Below are 24,101 nucleotides of genomic sequence, written 5' to 3' on the forward strand. Positions count from 1 at the left end.
CTTCTTCCTTAGTGATCTCTGGTTATTAGTGTCCATTCTGAGAGAACTTAAATTTACATTAATGGTTTTTCACAGCTCCTCAACACTGTGAGCTTCCCCTTCATGGTGCTTCTGCATAGGCAGGCAGGTCCTGCTTCCATAGGAAAAAGTAGAGATCTAGAGGTTTTTACATAGGGAAGGGGACAGAGTGGATTATAGTTTGACTACACTATTGTTTTTGTAACACATACCAAGGAAGAAATCACAGGGAACAAGAATTAATGGGTTTAAAGATTGCCAAATGAGGTGAATGCTATCTGGCTCGTGAAAAATGGGGAAAATCTAGGACAGACTAATTAGTAAAAACTGAGGCTCTGTCAGTGCTCTGGTCCAATTCAGAATTATAGACAGAGTTTCACTCAGGAATGCACATTCCCCCACAGGAGACAGCTGTGGCAAGGAACTCAAATCTCCCCAGCTTCTGTGATACTTTATCAGGCTCTTAGATGACAAACTTACATGATACCTTAAAAGGTTGAGCACATCCAGGCAAAAATAAATTAAATCTACTTAAGAACCAGAAGGCTTCAATTCTAGACTCAGCTGCCACTGGAATTCCTTCCTCTTGGTTCCACTCCTACTCCTTCAGAACCCACTTAAATGTCACCTCTGTGAAGTCTCCCAGACCCCTACCCCCAAATCGGCTCGTTCATGTTTTTACAATATCATACTTGCTCACACTCTATTTGGAAACTACACCATAGTCGTTTACTTATGTGCCTTTCCTGGGAGCTACCGGAAGGCAAGAAAATGATGAGTCCATCTTTGCCATGGTGGTGACCAGCAATCTGATACAGTATGTAGGCTCTCAGAAAAGTTCTGCTTAGCGGAAGGATGAATGGATTCCTTGAATACAGACTCTATAATTTGACTTGACCCTTCCCATCATTAAACTCATCTAGAGAGGTTCCAATTTGGAAGGTCCTTTGGGTTAAAGATTTTTAAGTTCCACTCTGAGTCTAAGGAAAGTACATAGATACACCCATGTGTCTGGTCAGTGGTGGTTTCTAAGGCTTTATTTATTTATTATTTAATTTTTGACACTTAGTCCTTTTTTGAGAAAGACAGTGTGAACGAGGGAAAGAGAGAGAGAGGGAGACACAGAATCTGAAGCAGGCTCCAGGCTCTGAGCTGTCAGCACAGAGACTGACGTGGGTCTTGAACTCACGAACTGTGAGATCATGACCTGAGCTGAAGTCGGATGCCCAACACACTGAGCCACCCAGGTGCCCCTCTAAGGCTCTTTTATGAGACCATATAACGACATGTCTAGCCTCCAAGGGTGCTGGCACAACTTGCAGGTCTCTGAAGGTCTCTGATCTTAGCAGACGTACCGGCAGATGTTTCTGTTTTCGTCTGTACCTTCAGCTAGTACCCAACCTGTTCAGGGCCTTGGTTTTGATATGTTCCACAACTGGTTTCTCTGCATCTCTCCTAGTCATTACCAAGGCAACAAAACTACTTTCCAGATTGACCAAATGTTCCCTGATATTGTCTCCAGAAAACAATTTCTAATAAATTATCATTACAATGACAGTCAATAATTCCACTGATTACAATGACTGATACTCTTTACTAATAAAACCTGAAGGTTACAAAGTTGCAATCTAAGTTTCTTACCTGAAAGTAAATAATGTTTGTGTTTATATACATATATATATACGCACAACCATCTCAAAGCCATATTCTGCTGAATTTCAGAAATGTTTCTTAGTACATATTTAACTCAAGAAAACTGTGATTCTCCCTAATTGAGTTTCCAAGATTGGGAAATAGATAGGATTTTAAAAAAATGAAACCAGCAATCTAACTTATATGACTCCTGATAAAAGTAATTCACCTACTGGGACCCAAAAAATGGAGGCCTGGCTCCTATCACAAATCTAGAGCCAAGTCAGCCTGCACTTTTGGGAAATGCCTGTCAAGGTAACCTAATATATACCAATCACAAACCTCCAACTCTGCTTTAGTTAGCTTACCTTACCCTAGAAAATAGGACCTGCTAGTCTTATAAGGAAATCCCCAACCTCTTAGTCACTCATGCTGTCATGCAGTGCCTCTTCTAATGCTCTATAAAACTCGCTCTTGCCCCAAATTCCTCGGGAAAAGTGCACCTCTGCTTGTTAGGCACTGTACTCCCCCAATCCATGGATTGTTTTCCTTTGAATAAAGGACATCAAACTCCTATCTAAACTGGATTATTTTTGTCATTTGACACCCTTAAGCATTAAAATGTTTATAGATGAAAAGTTCCCCAAGAAGTATGACTTGGAAATTCTAACCCTTTGTTCTTTTAGCATAGTATTGACCTTCCCATGGCCTCAAGAAAGAAAAGAGAATCATCCAATTAAAATAGGTAAACACCCCCCGTCCCACATCACTTCCAGCATAAAGTCTAATATCCTCTGCTTACGGAGGCAACAGACAACTCCCAGGACCCTTTGAGAGCTTGTATTCCTTCTCTCAATCTCATCTCAAAATGTTTCACAGATCTCCCTGCTCCCCAAACTTGACTTATATGCCAGTCACTCCAAAATGTTTGCTACTCCTTAAATATTCCAGGCATTTGTACTTCACTATGCCTTTACGCAGTCTATCCCCTAGAATGTTTTACCTGACCTAGCTCTATAAACTCTTAGCTCACACTGTATTATAAAACTTCTCTCATTAGAGTAAAATTATGTTTGTGTTTATCTCCCCACTCTAGAATCCTGGAGAAGCAGAGAATGTGTCGTTAATCTACCCTTAGAATGTGGGAGTAATGTTACCTGATGTCTGTTGAATGAATGAATGAATGAATGAAATTACTAAAAAGTCCAAATCATTTTGAGTGTCCACTATTCACAGTGTAACAGGAACATTGTATGATAATTAGATTTTTGTTTAACTTATACAAATTATCGGGGTGCCTGGGTGGCTCAGTCGGTTAAGCCTCCGACTTCGGCTCAGGTCATGATCTCACGGTCCATGAGTTTGAGCCCCGCGTCGGGCTCTGTGCTGACAGCTCGGAGCCTGGAGCCTGCTTCGAATTCTGTGTGTCTCTCTCTCTGCCCCTCCCCCACTCATGCTCTGTCTCTCTCTCTGTCAAAAATAAATAAACATTAAAAAAAAAATTTAAACTTATACAAGTTATCATTGCTAAACAGTTTAAAAATTACCAATTTCAACCTGCTCACAGCTGAGATGGCCTGCATTAACATTTTAGGTTAAAAAGAAGAGGTAAGGGATGGGGCCCTGGGGGGGGGAGGACGGGGCGGGGCTCAGGCAGTGAAGCATCTAACTTCTCCTCAGGTCATGATCTTGCGGGTTCGTGATTTTGAGCCCCGCTTTGGGCTCTGTGCTGACAGCTTGGAGCCTGGAGCCTGGAGTCTTCTTTGGATTCTGTCTGTCTGTCTGTCTGCCTGTCTCTCTCTGTCCCTCCCCTGCTTTCACTCTGTCTCTCCCTCCTTCAAAATAATAAACATTAAAATTAATGTTAAATTAAGTGTAAATTTTTTTTAATAATAAAAAAATAAGAGGTAAGGGGAATAAAGGGAAGATCTCTTTATTGTCCACTTTGTATTTTACTTTATTTTATTACTATTCTTTTTTAAGATTTTATTTTCAAGTAATCTCTATACCCAATGTGGGGCTCGAACTTACCACCCCAAGATCAAGAGTTACATGCTCTACTGACTGAGCCAGCCAGGCACACCTGTCCACTTCATATTTTAAAGAAATAGATATATCTGCAACACCAAAAATCAGAAGCTAAATTGTTTTATCATTTTTTTTTTTTTCTGAATCTGCCAATGCTATTGTCACCAGAGGACAAAAGTGACCAGTGAAGGGAGTGTGAGCGGAAGAACCAACCTCATCAAGAAAAACAAAAAAATTTAGTGTTTATTTCTTTTTGAGAGAGAGAGAGGGAGAGCAAGCAGGTGAGGGGCAGACAGAGAGGGACACACAGAATCTGAAGCAGGCTCCAGGCTCCAAACTATCAGCAGAAAGCTTGACGCAGGACTTGAACCCACAAATTGTGAGATCATGGCCTGAGCCGAAATCAGACGCTTAAGCAACGGAGCCACCGAGGTGCCCCACCAACCTCATTTTAAAGTAGAAAAATTAATATCTGCTGGACTCATTTCAAAGAATATTTACATGCACTGGGTCAAATGAGGCAAACATTAGCACAGGTTCTTTGAGGGTTGAGAGAGTTTAAGAGTGCTGAACATATAGTAAATTAAAAAAAAAAATGATAGCTATTTGGGGCACCTGGGTGGCTCAGTCGGTTAAGCGTATGACTTCGGCTCAGGTCATGATCTTGGGGTTAGTGAGTTCGAGCCCCGCGTCAGGGGCTCTGTGCTGACAGCTCAGAGCTTGGAGCCTGCTTTGGATTCTGTGTCTCCCCCTCTCTCTCTGGCCCTCCCCTGCTCACGCTGTCTCTCTCTCTCTCTCTCAAAAATGAATAAACTTAAAAAAAAAAAAAAGTCTGACTGTTGATTTCAGCTCAGGTCATGATCTCACTGGTTTGTGGGATCGAGCCCCACACCTCAGGCTCTACACTGACAGTGCAGGCCTTTCTTGGGATTCTCTCTCTCCCTGTCTCTCTGCCCCTTCCCTGCTTGTGCTTGCTCTCTCTCTCTCTCTAAATAAACATTTTTTTTTAAATGGTAGCTATTTTTAGTTGTATGACATATACAATTTTCCACTACATTTCTTTAATAAACAGCATTTAAAAAACCAACAACAGAGAATAAGCAGGTAAATGGGAAGAAAGCGGTAAGGAAAGGAACTATAGGAAGGGCACTATAGTTAAGAAGAAATATTACTTAATCGATACTTTACCAGTTGTAAAACTGTAGCAAGTTTTAAGATTACAAATGTAATCTTCTCATCTGCCGAGCATATTTTATTTGTAAAACTGTTAGGATTTGGGGTTTATAAATTACTTCAAGTTTCATGCCAAGAGAACTTCCCACCATAAACCGACGTTTCCCAGCCGTTGGATGATGGGCTCAGGCAAACTAAAGAAAATGAAGCCAGAAAAAAGGAGGCTAGGTTCTAACTTTGGCAAAGGGAAGGGCCTGTCTACAGGGATCCGTGATAACTATCGCACTCAGGGAACAACATGCCAAGTGCACAGTCACTCACAGCTCTACCTGGCTGCCGGTGAAGTGACAGCATTGACTAGAGTCCAGTAGAGGGAGGCTCTTTCAAACTGGCTCTTCCATTCACAAAAAACAGTCCCAAAGGAAGTCCTTTTCTGCCAAGGTGAGCTCAGATTACCTGAAGTATCACAATCCTCCCTGCCTAGAACAACATGCAATATATGTGAAGAAGCCCTCTGGTAAAGTTTCCCTAAACTTGAAAGTGGCATGAAAAGATAAAAGGAGAGGGAACACTAAGCCAAAAGAGACATTAGCAGTCTATTCACTCTCCCTACTTCCAAAGAGGGTTAAAACTCACAAAAGATAATTCATTTATAATTTTTAATATGTCATCAGGCATCATATGTATGTAAAGCTCAATACTATGTGTTAGGGAAAACACATGAATAAGTCAGACACATTTTATTCTGCTTGGAGAATAAAATGCTAGACCGAGTCAAAAGACCTAGATCCCAATCCCAAATTAGCCTCTGATTCAAAATGTATGTCCTCATGAGGTGTTTCCACTTCTCTACCTAAAAAAGTACTTACTTAGTGCTTAGACATTAAGCAAATATAATGACTAATTTTCCACCTTTTTCTTTTTAAGAACCTAAAACTTCTGGAAGGTTCCTCTGAGAAAAGAATGAGAAAATGACGGGCCCTAGAGTTGGAAAGACTTCGGTTCAAATTCTGCCTCTGCCACTATACTATCTGCATGACCTTAATGTGGAGAGTCTCCATTTTTCTCATCTATAAAATGGAGAGAATACTACGTAGTATTGTTTTGTGTGTGTGTATGTGTGTGTGTGTCTACTTACCTACCTACCTACCTATAGATAATTAGGCACATGATATTAACAGATGGTAGTTACTATTAATTGCTAGCAATCTAGGAGTAGGCAGTTAACACGAATGATCTGAAGTGAAAAACAAAGAAAAAATATAGTAAGGCCAGGCCTACAACCAGTTGTGGATGAAACATCACAGCCTACACGGAACCGTGGTAGTTGGGTATGAGGGGCTACCCTGCCCCGTCCCCTATCACAAATCACTATACTCCCTGTTCCACTCAGTTTCCTGCCTCAGACTCCAGGCTTACTTGAAGCTCTGTATCTGCACATTCTCCTGCTTCTTGGACACCTTAGAATAAGCGTCACTAAGGGCGCTGGGAGGCTCAGTCGGTTGAGTTGGTTAAGTGTCTGACTCTTAATTTTGGTTCAGGTCATGATCTCATGATTTGTGGGATCAAGCCCTACGTCAGGTTCTGTGCTGACAGCAGGGACCCTGCTTGGGATTCTCTCTCTCTGCTCCTCACCCTCTTGCACACTCTCTCACTCTTAAAATAAATAAACAAACATTAAAAAAAAAAAAAAGAATAAGCCTTACTAGAAAGATACAAGATCTGCAAGAAGAAAACATCAAAATACCAGTGAGGGACAAGGACATGTAAACCTGAACATGTGAAGTCACTGAACATGGCATGTTACTGTGTCGTTGGATAGAAAACCTCACCATACAAGACAACAACTCTCCCCCGATAACCGATACATTTAATGTGATTCAAAGAAAAACAGTGACTGGATTTTTGTTTTGTTTTGTGTTTTTACAAAACTATACAAGTCAATTCTCAAATTTTTATGTAGTAATAAGCAAGGAGAGTCAGGAAAACTCTAAGAAACACTAACAGGGTGAGGAGTGGGACTGGACTAGACCTATTAGATATTAAAATATACTATGAAATATGAAAATATACTTTTCAACGAGAAGACCAATGAATCAGAAAAGAAAATCCAGAAATAAACCAACTATGTACAGGAATTTAGAGCACGACAAAGGCAGCACTTCAGTGGGAGACAGATTAAGACACATGTTGGTGGACAACCGAGTAATTCTATATCACATCTCATAAATACACACACCCACACGCCAGGAAATTCTAGATTGATCAAAGATTCAAAATGTGAAAAACTAGAAACAGAAATTATTTTTATAATCTCAGAGTAGGGATGGTTTTTATAAACTCAGTAATACACAAGGAAGCCCCTAAATAAGTAAAACCCAAAATAAATCCACGCCAATAAATCACTGTTCACCTGTTAGATCAGCACACAAACAAAAAATGTGCACTAGTGGAGGAAGGCCAGAAGAGCAGGTACTGGTATACACTGAGGGTGAGTACATCTCTGTGGCCCTGTGGGGAACAATGTGGCGACACCTGTCAAAATTACGAACACATTCTTCAAACCAGGGAGTCTACTCCAGAGGTCCCTTTTATTACACAGATGTACTTGCACAAGTATGCAAGTATGACATTCTGTATGTACAGGGACAGTCTATGCACCTTGTTTCTAATAAAGAAAAACCAGGAGGGGTGCCTGGGTGGCTCAGTTAGTTAAGTGCCTGACTTGATTCAGGCTCAGGTCGCGACCTCATGGTTCTTGAATTTGAGCCCCACACTGGGCTCTGTGCTGACAGCACGGAGCCTGCTTAGGATTCTCTCTCTCCCTCTCTCACAAATAAATAAACTGGAAAAGACAAAAAAGAAAAGAAAAACTAGGAAACGCTTAGATGTCTATCAATAAAGAAGTGATAAAATACATTAGGATATATCCACATGATGCAATACTATACAGCTGTTAAATAAGAATGAGGTCCCCTTCTTTGTACTGATTTATAAAGATTTTTACAATAACTGTTAAGTTTATAAACCAAGGCCCACATCAGTATGTATTATATGTCTCATCTGTATAAAATCTGCAAATATATATGCTATTGCTTCTTTATGTGTAAATTTTCTCTGGAAGGATGTGTAAGACACTGTTAACACTGGGTGTCTCTGGAGAGGGAAACTTGAATGGGGACTGATGGAGGCAGGCAGACTTACATTTAAGTGTATACCCCTTTGTACCATGGGAATGTACTAACATTCAAAAATTAGTTAAAAAAATTATCCATTAAAAAAGTATAGACTGTCCTTAGGGAAAAGGTGTGATCGAAATCTAGCAGAAACACCACATTTTGCCTGAAACCCACCATTCTCTCCTCAGCCCCTTTGCAAGGCCACCCCTAACCCAAGTCTCTGGTCCTGGCCTGGCCAAGGCTGGGCCCTAACAGTTCTCAAACTTCTGCTTTGCTTGCTCAAGAATCAAAACAAATCCTCTCGCTACATTTCTTTAGAAATACTGAGCAAAAAGAAATGGCTAGAGTTCAGGAAAACATTACCCTTGAAACTAAAGAGTCTACAAACTCTAGACAAACTCTAGTAAAGAACCGGAAGTGTTAATGAAGGCTGGAAAGCCCTCTACATATGACTTCATTTCCTGCCTCGGTAATAGGGTAGCTAACAGAAGAAACATAAGAACAGAAAAGACGAGAATGTCTTACGCAGATAAATGACCTTCAGTATTCTCTACACACACAGCACGTGTTCCTCACTGGGTACAAATCCATGCAAATCACAAGCTTGACCTCAAACAACAAGTCCACACCATGCAGCACATCATCCCCTGACGAAGCCTCTCCAAAACCCCAGGGCCAACTGGTGTTATTTTAATTTCTGGAGTTAGTAGCTGCATCATGCGAGGTGGGAAACAGCATCATCTGTAGGCTGAAAAAACTCAAACGCCAGGAAACATCTTTTCGAAGGTTAGGCTCCGGGAAGCTATGATTAGATGTATACTTTTCAGGGAAAAAAAAAAGAAAGAAAGAAAAGAAAACATCTCTAAATCTCAAAGGAATCATCTTGCTCAATCTCATTCCAATAACTTGACTGATGAGATCCAAAAAGGGCAAAATTATGAGGAATCGCACACTGGCAAGTTTTATGAGTTGTCTGTAGATGTAGAGTATGTTTTACGGACAACAACTGATGCCCCAAGCTCTGCCCAACATGCACCTGGAGTCAATGGCTGTGAGCATCAAAGTGGTAAAAGATGTGGTGCGACACTGACAGATCATTTCCCGCTACTCAGAAACACAAAGTCTGTGCCTACCAATGCTGGTCCTCATATGGGGAAGACCATTTTCACGGATTCTAAAAGCAATTTGGATATTCAGTCCCACCAGCAAAGCTACAAATATATACAGACAAAAAAAAAAAAAATCCCACGCATACAGCTGAACTTGAAATGTTTTCTTTCCTCCTGTGAATCCTTATACAAAATAATGATTAAATCTGGCTGTAAGCTTTACACACAGGAGGCAAAAAAAATTTTTTTTTTAAATGAAGAATAGTGGATGGTGACAGGCCTTCTGCTAAACAATTTATTGTATGAAATTCTACTTCCTCTAAAGCTCAAGGTTCAGTGCTGGGTAAAAAAGGCATGCAACCAAGTCACCAGCCTCCTCAAGCTGGACACAAGGCATGCCCTGGCTGCAGAAAACACGTCATTAGCAATTACACATTTTCATGCCAACAAACCAATGATTAACAAGGATGATTAGAATCTGGACGGAACCGAAGCACGAGCTCTGTGCCTTTTGGATGCTGACTCAAAAGCCACAAGCACACACATCGCCCCATGGCAGGGTCATACCGCTGGACTTTAGTTGCTTGGATCTCTCTCGCTCCTGGACGGGAGACTTTGGCAAAAGTGGAGTCAGGCCTCGGGACTTGGTAGGTCTCATGTAGCCTTTCATCGGTTCTGCCACTCTGCTTTTATCTTCCTTCTTCCCTTCTCCGGGTGCCTTGGGTTCAGACTTTTCAGTCATTGTGTCAGGTGCCTCCAAGATCTTATCTTTGGGCTCTGGGAGTTCAAGATCCTCGGAAGCAGTCACTATTAACTGATCTACCACCTGCAACGGGGTAGTCGCAGCTTTGCCATCCAAGGAATCGGACTGGAATTCTGGTGTTGCCAAGGAAATCGATTCTGATTCAGTGATTGGAGAAGCCAGGCTAACTTCTTCCACTTTATTTTCTTCACTTTTCGGAGGCAAAAGAGCCCTATCTACCTCCTTATTCAAACCATCTGGGTCCTTGGAATCGCTACTGTCAGCATTTTGGTCCTCACACAAATTGGGCTTTTGTGCTTTGTCTCCTAATAAGTCAGGGATTTGAACTGGAGCAGCACCTCCCTCAGACTCTTTCTTTTTAGTAACTGGGTGTGTTGGAAAATTATTACTATCCGCACACGTTTCTAGGACTCTGACCTCACCTGTTAAGCTTTGGTCTTCTACTGGCACTCTGGAAAGAAAGTGTTCCTTTGCAAGCTCTGTGATTTTTTCTATTGAATGCTTAGATGCACCACTGGGCACTGAGTCAGATTCTCCTATCACATGTCCTCCCTCTATCCCTGCTTCAGTTTTCACGGGATCGGCAAGCTCACCTTTATTCTTAAGACAGCTACCCCCCTGACGGTTAACTGTTTCTGTGGCTGCTGTAGAAGTTAGGGTAACTCCTCCTGTGCTTGTAGAAGGCATAACAACGGAGGGGGCCTTGGGTCTTTCTTGATCTGGGACTCCATCTTTGCTGCGGTTATCCACCACTAATGATGTGGATATCTGGGCTGGAGTTGTCTCTTGCCCACTTTCTGCCAAGGAGTTTGGAAAAGAAACACCCTCCTTTACTACTTGAGAAGCAGGAGTGGGTGGTCCTTCACAGGCTACTGACTCCCGAGCCTCTGGAGAGGCTGACTTATTCATCAACCCTGGTGGTGTTCTGGGGCAGGTAAACGTAATATTTCTATTTTCATCCATGTAGCCCATTCCTTCAATTCTGTGGTCCCCTGTGGTTTCCATGGGAACATGTATTTTTGTTGCATCTATCTTATTCTCCAGAAGATGCTTCTCGGGAAAACTATTTTTAACCTTTTTACTTTTTCCATCATTGCTCCTTTTATTTGGTTTGTCAGCCACTGCAGTGTGTCCCTTGGCTGCATCTGTCTTATTCTCCTCAGACACTACTGAAGGAACAAATCCTGCCCCCTGGATTTGGTCTTGGCAGCTCACATCTGTCACCTTGGTAGCTGATTCAATAACAGCAGAGTCCTTGACTGTGTTTGTTTTGTTCCCACCAAGAGCTTTGTTCCCAAGCTCAAAAGAATTAACCTCAACATTTCTCCCCTTTCGGTCACCTACTTCCACTGTGGGAATAGCTAATGCATGTGAGAACAGAGGACCATGAGTTAAGGGGAAAGGGAGTCCTAAATCCTTGTTCTGATGAGGAGTGCTACCAGTATCTCCATCTTTCCCTACAAAAAATGGGCTGGGGATTTCTTCCTTGCTCTCCATTCGAGCAGGCTGTGTGGGATAATTATTTTTGAACTTTTTGGTTTTTCCCTCACTACTCCTTTTCTTAGGCTTTTCAGAAATCCAGGGAGCTGCCTCACCATCCATCCAAGGACACTTTCCTTCCTTGCTCTGGTTACTGACACCCATATCTACAGCTGTGGCTCCTTGTTCTGCTCTAGCTCCGGAAGTCTGAGTAACGCCTGCCCCATTTCCCAAATGAACTAATGTGTGCGAGGTGCCTGCCCCCCTAGGGTCGGCTGTCTCCATAGGCTTCCCCGTTACCACTGCCTCAGGGAGATCCGCTGCGGTCCCTGGTGGCTTTGAAGAACCCAGCTCCTCGCACTTCAGCCCAGCAGTCATTCTTTCAGTTCTAGGGGTCGACTCGCTTGGTGCAAGAACAGCTGGGCCATCCTTCCAGCTGTCCAGAAGAAACGGTGGCTCAGACCTTGCTCTACCCTTCCCAGAACTGGCTCTTACCTTCCCAGAACCTGCCCTTCCCTTCCTGTTTCTGCCGTCCCCTGCCATTCTCTGAGATGGCTCATTCCCTAACCCAGGTACCTGAACTAACACCTCATCCTGCGGCTGCCTGGAAGCCAAGATGCTCATCTCTTGTCTTTGCTTGGGAAAAGCTTCCTTTGTTAGTTCTTTAATCTCTTCAGCTCCTTCCAAAAACCCTTTCTGTCTGTCTTTCTGCAATTCAGTCACCTTACTTTTATCATTCCCTTCTTTTAGACTACTTCCTAATGAGGCACCAGCTGGCAAAGTGGGCACGAGAGTAGGCAGTACTTTTCCTGCTATGGGTTTGGAACCCCCATCCACAGACTCTTGGTCCAAGGCAGGAGAGCAACTCTCTTTGGGTCTGATCTCCAAAGGAATTTCTACTCTGTGTGCAGAACATTCTGTCAGGGGTCCTTTTAGATCGGGCGACCCTACTGTCTGGCTTTTATCCACAGGGGTCTTCGGGTGGGGTGCACGCTGTGGTTTGCATTCCTCTTGTTGCAGTGATTTCTGGTCCTGGCCCAGTGGTACTGACTTGTTATCTCTGACCTCTGTTTCTATTCTTGGCTTGGGCTGAGAACTTCCTGCAGTTTTGGGGGAAGACTTTGTGTCTTCCAAAGGACACAAAGGAACACTGAGACTTTCTGAGATGAAGGTCTCAGCTACCAGTTTGGCGGCTGTGGAATCCATTTCACAGTCCTTTTTTAAGGTTTCTCTGGATGCCAGTCCACCTTCCATGCCCATAGTGGTAGATAAGCCAGGGAAAACACCTGATTGCTGTGTGTCAGCTGCAAAGGGATGACCTTTATGGTCGTCTACACTGTCATCATCCCAAGGTCCCCCAGCCCGGGGTTGAGAATATCTCTTTTGCTTTGGTTTCTTCTTTTTTTTCTTCATCATCATCGGTGGGCTTTCTATATCCCAGGCCTCCCTGCCAAGATCTCTCTTGGGTTCAAGGAAGTCAACATGAACAGTTTTCCTTTGGTTCCCAGGATCACCACAGGGAGATGAACCAGAGACCCAACCCAACTCAGACAGAGAGCAGGGTCCCAGCCCAGGATCAAGAGTCTTCCGTGGAGAAGAGACTCCCAGCAGCTCAGGAGGGACCCTGGCAGGCCTGGGCCGAGTGGACCTGCGGTCACTGGGTCTGCACACTTGTTTGCCTTGTATGGGAGGGGTACCTGCAATACATGAAGTTGGCCAAAATTCCAAACAGAAAACTCCTTGTTATTGTTTCTTTTTTTAAAAAAAGTCCATTTACTGACTCAGTTAAGTCTATTTTCACCAACCTACATACTATTTACAGTTTTTTTCCAAAACATTTCTCACCCTCAGCTGGGATCAGCAAATACTTAGCAAAGATCATCATCTCAGGCAAAGAAAAAAAAAAATTCAGAGATCTTCTAACCTTCTGTAACAAGTACTGCCTGTAAATCTCATCAGATCCTTATTTACGTTTGTCATTATTTTTAATAGGTACATAAATCCCAATTCTACAACACGATGATTCTACAAGATGATAAGCTCCTATCTCTTTGGTGACATTTGTTAATTAACTGAATGAAATACATATGATTTTGGACAGAATTTATAATTCTAAGAGTCTGTCACCAATATTATCCTAATTACTTGTCAAGCTAACCAGATCGACTCTGGGAAACAGACCAGAAGGCCAGACTTATGCTACTGGGGAGAATAAAAAGGAAGAAGATAAAAGATACTGAATTAGTAATTTGGCCAAAGAAAAATCCTCATCATTCCAGAACCAAAACCTTCTACTTTGAAAGACAAATGTGTTAGATTTCAATGTTCTGTTCCTAAATGTTCTTCCTGAAAGAGAAAGATAAACATAATGCCCAGTAGGGTTATAAATTAAAACAACTAGGATAAGCACCCTTGGAAAAGTTTCAGGAAATCAACTGGTCCAACCTCCTGTCTCTATGTCGATGCAGTATGGATTCAAGATCCTGGGAAGAGTGTCACTAAGAGCAGGTCTAAGACAACTCTTATCAAGTCAACCCAATGAAATGACTTCGGAGGACATTAAAATATACTTAAGTAGCACTTTTGCTCTTTTTTACCCTCCAAAGTCCTCCAAATGCTACCCTATATTTAACACCTCAGGTCAATTACTGCTTCTCTCAAAAACTGCAAGGCTTTAGTACCCACACAACACCTATAACATTTAATTTGGCAATTAACCAGCAGCTATTTGGTGCTATTTTATTCAATTATTATATAAAACTTTGGTTTCAGAGTTCATGCGCCTGGGAACTTTCCTCACCATCCAGGCTATGATATAACAACACAAGGGCAATGGCCCAGACTTAAATATCTGTGTGTCTTAGCATGGCATATTTCATACACAATAAGGACTTGATAAATCTTTATTGCTATGTTGAGTCACTAAAACAACATTTTAAAAAACCAAACTTTATTTAGCTCCTTCTTGGGGCTAGACAGTATGCAAGCACTAGAGATTCTCAGTGAAATAAGTCAGGGTCCCTGCCCTCAAGCTCCCCTTCTAATCACAGTCACAGAAAAGTAAGCAGAGAATCATTAAGTGGTTAATCATATACACATGCTTTTGGCTTACGTCAAAAACCTGTAACCTTAAAGTTCGCTGAATGATCAAACTCCAAGTCAGAAAGTATCTTGGAGTAGTGCCTCTCAAAGTTTACTGTACATAAGAATTATCTGGAGAACCTGTTAAAATGCATATTATGATTCTGAAGGTTTGAAGTGGAAGCCAAGATGATGCATTTCTAATAGGCTCCCAAGCAATGCAGATGCTGTTGGGCCATGAAACACACTAACTAGCAAGGGCTTACTAGTAAAGATTTCCATAACATTTGACCAGTGCATTCCTCTTATAGCTGAATAAACAGCGACACAGGAAAGTTAAATAACCTGCCTGAGATTACACAAGATAGCATAGTGGACAGCTGAACTGGGTTAAAATTTAGGTGTCTTGAGTCGATGTAGCAGTAATTTGAAAATATGTAAGCTGACTTTCTGCCTAAACAAGACCAAATCTGTCCAAGACAGAGAACAGACTTCCTAAACAATACTATTGATCACCAGAAATCAGGGACAACATCCACCATCACCCCCATTGCTCCCAGTTGAAGTGGTTTCAAAGAGTCCACTTTGTTACCCTAACTTACCTGAGCTCTCTGAAGAAAGTTCAGAAGGCTGACTACTGACAGGTTTCTTCTGGTCTTGTTTCTCTAACACAGAATCCTCATCTGTTGGCACGTTGTACTTCTGACCCACAGCTGTCACTGGTTCTGGATGTAACAGTAAAAACCACACAAGTTTTAGAGCAGCAAGATTTCAGCTGTTTTTCCACCTTTCAGAAACTCGATTCAGGAATGGTTTTTGAGGAATGAGCGATGGTCCTCAGAGAGCAGCAGAGAAATGGAGTGGTAGCTAGACAGTGAAGTTGGGAAAGTTTTTGTTTTGTTTCAGATGGGGAAAAATAACAGATATTTGTACATTGGTGGGAATGAGCCAGTGGAGAGGGACAAAGATTGGTGAGAGGCAAGAAAGGAAAGAATGGCTAGGGCAGCATGCCTAAGTAGGCGAGAGGAGATGGGAGCTAGTGCAACCTGGAGAGACTGGCCACACCTAGGAGCAGGGACAGTTCACCTACAGCAACAGGAGGGAGGCAGAGACTATGGAGACAGCACACAAGTAGGCAGATGAGGTAGCACAAGTTTGTGAAGGTTCTCTTTTGTGGCTTAAGTTATCAACAAGGAAAACAGACCAGCAGAGAAATAAGGAGGAAGGTGTTAGAAACTGGAGGAGGGAGAGAAGGTGAGAAAGAACTGTCTAGAAGAGCAGGAATGTGTGTAGACTTGTAAAATACAGTGTAAGTGTCTGTATTTTATCTGGCACAACGTGTGTCCCTCACCTTTCTGGAGACTACACGCGGGTAGACAGAAATAAGGAGTAAACTTAAACCCATACCTGGTGAAATGATAAAAGTAGATGCAGCTGACGGCCCCTCATCCCGGAGAGATTTTAACTGGGCCTCCTCACGTACTTCTTCCTGTGTCTGCGCAATTTCCATGTCCTTAGCTGGAACAGCTGCCACCTCCGTTTCTGAGGGTGGTGCAACATCCTTGGCTGGACTCACATTGTTGGCCAGGGTGACCTCTGTCCCAGGGGGCAGAGCCATATCCTTAGCCAGAGCGATCTCTGTTTCTGGAGGCTGAGGCACATTCTTGATCAGGGTTACTTCTGTTTCTGGGGGCATAGCCACATTCTTGCCCAGGGCCATCTCTGTTTCTACAGGTGAAGCCAGGTCCTTCCCCAGGGCCACATCTGTTTCTTGGGGTAGAAGCACATCCTTGCCCAGGGGTACCTCTGTTTCTGGGGATGGAGCCATGTCTTTCACTGGGGCCTTTTCTGTATCTGGATGTGGAGCCATATCCTTGACTGGGGCCACTTCCATTTCTGGGAGCAGTGCCTCATCCTTGGTCAAGAAAATCTTGGTTTCTGGGGGCAGTGCCATATCCCCAGTCAGGGCCACCTCTGTTTCTGAGGACAAGGCTGCCTCTTTGGCTGAGGATATTTCTGTGGGTGACACAACGTCCTTAGCCAGTGCCATTTCTATATCTGAGAGTGATTCCACACCCTTGGCTGGGGTCATCTGTCTGTCTGTGGGTGCTACCATGCCCTCATCTGGGGACAAATCCATTTTTATAGGTGGTGCCCTCTCCGTTTCTTTGAATGGTATCGCATCCTTAGCTGGGGCTACCTCTGTGTCTGTGGGCAATACCATATCCTTGGCTAAAGATACATCTGTGTCTGTGGACAAAACAGCATCCTTCACCGGGGCTGCTTCTGTTTCTTTGGGTAGTACCATGTCCTTGACTAGGACCATATCTGATTCCATAGATGATTCCATGTTCTTAGCCAGTGTCACATCTGATTTGATAGAAGGTTCCATGTCTTTAGCCAATGCCACCTCTGTTTCTGTGGCTGGTGCCATGTCCTTGGCTGGAGACATCTCTGTTTCTCTAGATGGTGCCATGTCATCAGCCTTCAGTCCCATCATGATTTCCAATGCTTCTGTTGGTGCCCTCTCTTCTGCTCCCTTCTTCACTTCTACTTCTTCAGCTGGCTCTAAGGGAAATAAGTTGGAAATTTAGAACCCATCATCGTCTGCTCATAGGTCTACATTCAAAACTTACTTTCTGAGAGCATAAGAGTATCTAGATTTTGTGACCACAACACCCTAAACATAACTAAGAAGCTGTCTAATTAATGTATTTGTGCCCATTCTTTGATAGTCCCAATACTTCGAAGAATAGGATACTAAGAGAATAAATCGTGGAGGAGGAAAGGAAAAGAAGAGTTAAAACACAGGTTTAAAAATAACAACAACACGGGTACACAGTTATTTTAAGAATGGGAGGGGCGCCTGCGTGGCTCAGTTGGTTGAGCGGCCAACTTCGGCTCAGGTCATGATCTCGTGGTCCGTGAGTTCGAGCCCCGCGTCAGGCTCTGTGCTGACAGCTCAGAGCCTGAAGCCTGTGTCAGATTCTGTTTCGCCCTCTCTCTGACCCTCCCCTGTTCATGCTCTGTCTCTCCCTGTCTCAAAAATAAAAATAAAAATGTTAAAAAAAAAAAAAAAAAAAAAAAAGAATGGGAACTTGTGGGACATCCAGAAAAAAAACCTTAGAGTTCCAAGTCTGCACTGAACTGAAAAGGGATGTTCTCTGCCCACGAACCCCAAGTGCTGTATTTCAATTTTGCCTTCATTTCTCCAGCTGTGAAACCAGTAACTGAAGTAATAAAGGCATTTGTGATAGTTCTGAAACTTTATCTATACTGCTGTCCACTGCTAATCAAAAAGTCTGAAGATTTAAACGGACTATGATACCGTAACCGTTAAGTGAAGACGGGTTCTAATAATTTACCTGCCGTGGGCTGCAGAGGCTGTGTCACAGCCATCGGGGAAATGAAGGATTCCGGGTGTGGAGAGTTTGGGGCTTCCACAGGCCACCCCTGAGGCACAACATTTGCAGGAGCAAATGTGTCACAGGGAAACAGACCTAATATTGAAACACAAACACACAGATTGTTGAAACTGGGTCAACAATGGGGAAAAAAAAGGCATCTGATATTTAAAATCAGCTTTATACACTGCCATAATGACACGAACCTAAGCACCAGTGAAAAACAAAGGAAGTATAAAGAAAAACTGTTAATGTTCTTTATGTTTGGGCAAATTTTTTAAATGGCTGTCATGTCATTATAATCAGCATTGGTTGGCAGCCTCCTACAGTGCACTGCAAAGAGTCAAAATACCAAAGACTGAACCCAAGCACCAATATCGCAACTGAAGTATAATAAGGGATTGTGAGTCTTGATTTCCTCATCTGTAAAATGAGATCAATATTTCCCTCTGCAACGTAACAAAACAGTTTTGTGAAAATGTTTTGTAAATTATTAAGAACTAGGACAGATGTAAAAGGATTATTACTATGCTGTCCGTCACCAGATAATAGGGGATTTAATATCACGTGGTCCTTGCCATCAGGAGTATTATGATTTAGCTAGAAAGGCAAGACAGACATGTACCAAATAGTCTATAGTATGTACTAAGTGGGCTAAGAGTTTAAAAACAATTATGAGGACCAGAATAGCCACAGAAGGCTTCAGAGGAGAAGCAAGAGCAGAAAGAGAGGACAGAGCAGTCAATTTCAAAGATGGAGAACCCCGAGCAAAGTATGAAGATGCCAACAGGACAAGAATGTTTCTGCAACTATGAAGTTAGTTGGATTCAAGTGGATTTTGCGTACCAGAGAGGGAAAACAGAATTAAGACCAACAATGGAAGAAGGATCTGGAAAGCCAGAGAAATTTAGATTTGAAGAGAGAGAGAGAGAGAGAGAGAGAGAGAGAGAGAGAGAGAGAGAGAAAGAGAAAGGGTGTGTTAAGGTCTTAATGAAAATGACATGATGAATACAGAATAGGGCCTTGGTGGCAAATGCAGCAGGCATATTTGGAATGAATTTAAAAGGGAGCAGGAGTCCTACCGAGGTGGTCTAGGTGTCTAGTGACAGGGGCTTACATGGGGTGGCCCAGGCAGGGGGGTGTGTTGTGTGGCAGGGGAGTAGTGGGAACATAAAGAAACAGAAGAAAGATGCTGTTAAAAAAAAAAAAAAAAAGAAGCTAAGGGAGCCTGGGTGGCTCAGTTGGTTGAAAGTCTGACTCTTGATTTTGGCTCAGGTCATCATTTCACAGTTTATGGGATCAAGCCCTGCATCGGGCTCTGTACCAACAGCACGAAGCCTGCCCGGGATTCTCTCTCTGCCCCTCCCCTGCTTGTGCGCTCTCTCTCCAAATGAATGGATAAACTTAAACAAAAAAAAATTTTTTTTAATTTAAAAAAAGGAAGAAAGAAAGAAAGAAAGAAACAGAGAGAGAGAGAGAGAGAGAGAGAGAGAGAAAGAAAGAAAGAAAGAAAGAAAGAAAGAAAGAAAGAAGCCAATGAGACTAAATGACTCACTAGCTGGCGAGCTGACAGAAGTCAAAGCCACAATCAAAGTATTAAGAGATGACATGGATAGCATCACTTAACATCCTTCCTCCTAGAGATATTCAGTCCAAACAAAAGCATAAACGCAACATATTATTAGCCAGGATCTTAACAAACAAAATTATAAGCATTGCTGAAGTGGGACTTATTGGTGAAGGAACTTCACTGAAGGGACTTACTGAAGGAAACCAGAATGTCACCCCAAAATATGCCTCTTTGACATAAAAATTATTTTGAGCTGAAGGTAATGTGGGAGTAGCAACCCGAGAAAAAACTTCCCCCTTTCTGCCTAAAGGCGGGATATAAATTCTCCTCTTCCTGGAGACAGACTCTTGTCAGCCCAGAGAGGGCGCCAGAGGGATCGGCAAGCAAACCTTACTCCATTAGTTCCTCCCATGCATTTTCTTCCCACAGTTAGCCACTCCTGGAACCCTAAAACTGCTTTCCTTTTCCTGTCATTTCTCTACCAATTTATGGTTCTTCATTGAAGATGCTATATAAACCAAAATTCTAAGCTACCATTTTGAATTACTTTTCTCCCATGCGATGGATGCTGCATGTTGACAAACTGTTTGTCTCCTGTTAATCTTGTCATTAACAAGTCCCAGCAGAAAACCTAAGATGGGAAGAAGTAAAGTTTCACCTCCCCCACAGTACCCTGGCCACGTTCATGTTACAAGTGATACAACAAAACCAGGAATAAGGACACTACTAATTGAGATCTAAGATCTGTTTAATGTTTACCACGTATCGGATGCTGTAAGAAGTGCTTCTACAAAATTTTACTTATCACCCCATCTTTAAGGAAGGAACTAGTGCTGGCCCCACTTTATAGGTAAAGAAATCAAAGTTTACAGAGGACATAACTTGCCCAAGGCAATGAATTGGTAAAATGTGGAAAGAGAATCTGGCCCTATGATAGTGTATTCAAGATCCCATGAGAGGATATGATCAGACTCTGAGCAGCCCAACTGTGAACTCTCTCTCCTGTGACCAATCTAGAAAGAGACTTGTTACAGCCAGAGCCAATAAACATGACTGCCTAGTGGTTAACTTCAAAGGTGATGGGTTAAAGGCCACATTAATTGTTTGGAGTTAAGCAATAAATCCAGTTGAAGAAGTCATACCATAACTGTCTTGCAGGGGATCATTTTGTTCTGTAAATGCTGAAGCATTGGTTGTTCCACTGGGGAGAAAGAGAAAATCTTCCAGGCCATCATCATGACGCATCTTAAAGGGATCTGGAATAAAGAAGGAATTTAAAATTCATTCCCAGTGAATACAACTAAAATGATTAGCATTCCTTATTAGCCTATGATGAATATTGATTGGTTACATGTGTGTTGTCAATATAAGTGAAATAAGTTGAGATAATATGTGACTGAAAATGGTAGAGAATCACGAATTCCTTTGTTACAAGTTGAGAGTATGCAATCTCATATTCTCTACGATTTGATTATCTGAATCAGTCAACAAATAACAAACTAAAAACACAACTAATGGTCAATTCTATAACATGCTAAGAGGTGAAAGTACAGATTTGATTAAACTTTCAATATATATTTAGACATTCACTTCAGGTTATTAAGGGGAAAAAAAAAAAAAAAAGATAGCCAGGCAAGTAAAAAAGACATTTTCACCTCATGTGGGCATCATGAAGAAAACTACTTTTCAAAACCTGTCTGAATGAGACAAGGTAAACAGCTGGCATCTGAAGAAGAGAAATAAGCTCCAGAATCAGGAGTTGCCATAAATAAAGTCACTCAAAACATCAGGGAAACTCTGTGCCTTCTTAGATGAAAAAAAAGAGCAAAGCCAGTCAGATCGAGCAAGAATTTGGTTCTAAGAAGGCCTTCTCAAAATTTAGCACACATCTGAATCACCCTGCAGGCTTAAAGAAACACTGATTGCTGGGCCCTAAGAATCTGCATTTCTCACTAGTTCCTTGGTAGACTCGTAAGGTGCTTCATTTGTCAGAGGCAGCTGCATAAAAACCTAGGCCTTGGGAGAATGTTCATTCCTGTGGCTCTGAGGCAGCTGGACCACCCTCTTCTAGTAAGGGATGTCAGAAGCAGGGGAGACCATGGCACTGGGAAGTATGAACAAGCAGAAAGCAAACTGAAAAGCTGCTGGAGACAGAGGAGACCCTAGTGCTGCTTCTCCAGAAGAGTGGGGGAGCTGGGAGAGGAGAGAAATTCTAACCATTCACTCTCCCCAGGATCACTTCGTTTGAAATGCTGCCGCTTGCTCTGCTCCTCAGGCTTCCACTGAAGGAAAACAGGAAGCTTAAACCATCAATGAGAGTAACTGCTGTATGGTTTGCACATTAGGATGGGAAACTGCTAACTTGCATGTAAAAATGAGTGGTTTCTACAAAGTTCTGTCATTTTCTTATTACTTTTTTAGTGGGTGCCTCTAACATGGCAGACTCTGTGAGCTCTAAAAACCCAGAGATGTGTAAGATCAGGGTTGAGAACATTTAGCAGAGGGATGTTTTAGTTCAAGTCAAGGATGATCTTCCCTTGAGAAATATTTAAGCTGAGAACTAAAGAACTAATTAAGTGGTTAGAGAAAGGAAGACCTTTTCTCTATCTGCATTCCTTCCCTTAGTGATCTCATCTAATCTCACAGTTTAAAATTCTGTGTATAAATTAATGACACTCAAATTTGTACCTCGAGCCATCTAGATATCACCCCTTATTTCTTGACTTTCATATCAAATTGCCAACTCTTAATGTATAAAATAAAGCTAAAATGTAGTATGTTTCCCAAACTACCCCTCATGAAATCTTCCCATCTCTAGTGGCATTCTATCTTTTTGGTCAAAAACACTGGAGTCATCCTTGACTTCTCTCTTTCATACAAATTTGATTCATAAGAAAATTCAACTGACCTGACCTTCAAAATGTCTCCCAGAACCTGTTTTTTTTTTCCCTACCTTCAATGATTAGGGTGTCTCACAGGTTGTAGTCAAAGTATTGGCCAAGACTGTGATCATCAGAAGACTTGACTGGGGCTGGAGAACCTGCCTATACAATGATTTACTTACATGGATATTGACTAGAAGCCTCTGTTCCTCCCCTATGTGGGCCTCTCCACAGCATCTGGCTATCCCCAGGATGAGTAAACCCAGAATGACCAAGATGGAAGCCACAGTGTCCTTTATAACCTAATCTTAGAAATGATATACCATTATTTCTGTCATCTATTCTACTGGTCACACAGACCAACCCTGGTACAATGGGAAGTTACTACTTAAAGTTGTGAATACCAGGAGGTGGGGTTCACTGGAACCATCTTGGGGGTGGACTACCACACTTGACTTTCAAGACATTATATTTTTCTGGCTTTTCCCCAACATCAAAACCGGCAATTCCTTTGAAGTTACCCTTGCTGGTTACTCTCCTTCCTGACTTGAATTAGTAATTAAAAACTACTCACAAGTAAATTCCTAAGTTGGCTTCACTATTGAATTCTACCAAACATTTAATGAAAAATTAAAACCAATTCTTCATAAACTCTTCCAAAACTAAAACTCAAGAGGGGAGAACACTTCCTAACTCATTCTATGGTTGGTATTACCATAGAATGGTATAACTCTGATATTACTCTGATACCAAAACTAGACAAAGACATCAGAAGGAAACTACAGATCAATATCTCTTCTAAATACGGATGCCAAAATGTTCAATACGTTTATGAATGTGCCAGCAAATAACATGAGTTATACACCATGACCAAATGAGATTAATCCCAGGAATGCAAGATTAGTTTAACGCCCCAAAATCAATTAATGTAATACATACATATCAGTAGAATAAAAAATGAAATCACAGGGAGCACCTGGATGGCTCAGTCAGGTTAAACGTCTGACTCTTGGTTTCAGCTCAGGTCATGATCTCAGTTTGTGGGATTGAGACCCACGTTGGGCAATGCGCTGACAATGCAGAGCCTGCCTGAGATTCTCTCTCTCCCTCTCTCTCTGCCCCTCCCCTGCTTACTCCCACTCTCTCTCTCAAAAAAAATAAATAGATAAATAAATAAACTTAAAATAATAATAAAACCACACGATCATTTCAATAGGTGTAGAAAAATCACTTGACAAAACCCAACACCCTTTCATGATAAATCAAACACTTGACAAATTAGGAATAGAAGGCATTTTCCTTAATCTAATAAATGGCATCTATAAAACACCCACCACTGACACCATACTTAAAAAATGGCAAAAGACTAGATGCTTTCCCTCTAAGACTAGTAACAAAATAAGGATGTCTGCTCTCACTACTTCTAGTTATCATTGTATTAAAGACTCTGGCCAGGAAAATTAAGCCAAAAAAAGAAATAAAAGCCATCCAGATTGGAAACGAGGAACTAAAACTGTATTTGTAAATGACATGATCTTACATATGGAAAATCCTAAGGAATCCACTAAAAAACTATTAGAACTAATGAGTTCAGCAAGGCTGGAAGATACAAGATCAATATACAAAAATCACTCGTGTATCTACATCCTTCCAATGAACAATCCGAAAATGAAATTAAGAAAATAATTCCATTCACAGCATTAAAAAGAATAAAATACTAGGAATAAATTTTACAAAAGGGAGTATAAAATTTACGCTCTAAAAACTACAAAATATTGGTGAA

The 24,101-nt window shown here is 41.9% G+C and overlaps 1 protein-coding gene across 1 annotated transcript in view; it reads right to left on the bottom strand.

The window, feature by feature from the left end:
- MAP4 (microtubule associated protein 4) overlaps positions 1-24,101 on the bottom strand; it is a 197,531-nt gene that overhangs the window by 40,113 nt on the left and 133,317 nt on the right. The window contains 5 exon segments of the mRNA XM_043587292.1: positions 9,707-13,078; positions 15,065-15,187; positions 15,870-17,030; positions 17,828-17,962; positions 20,579-20,692. Coding sequence (XP_043443227.1) covers positions 9,707-13,078; positions 15,065-15,187; positions 15,870-17,030; positions 17,828-17,962; positions 20,579-20,692 — 4,905 coding nt within the window.

The sequence above is a fragment of the Prionailurus bengalensis genome, chromosome A2, assembly GCF_016509475.1.
Source record: "Prionailurus bengalensis isolate Pbe53 chromosome A2, Fcat_Pben_1.1_paternal_pri, whole genome shotgun sequence".
NCBI lineage: Eukaryota > Metazoa > Chordata > Mammalia > Carnivora > Felidae > Prionailurus > Prionailurus bengalensis.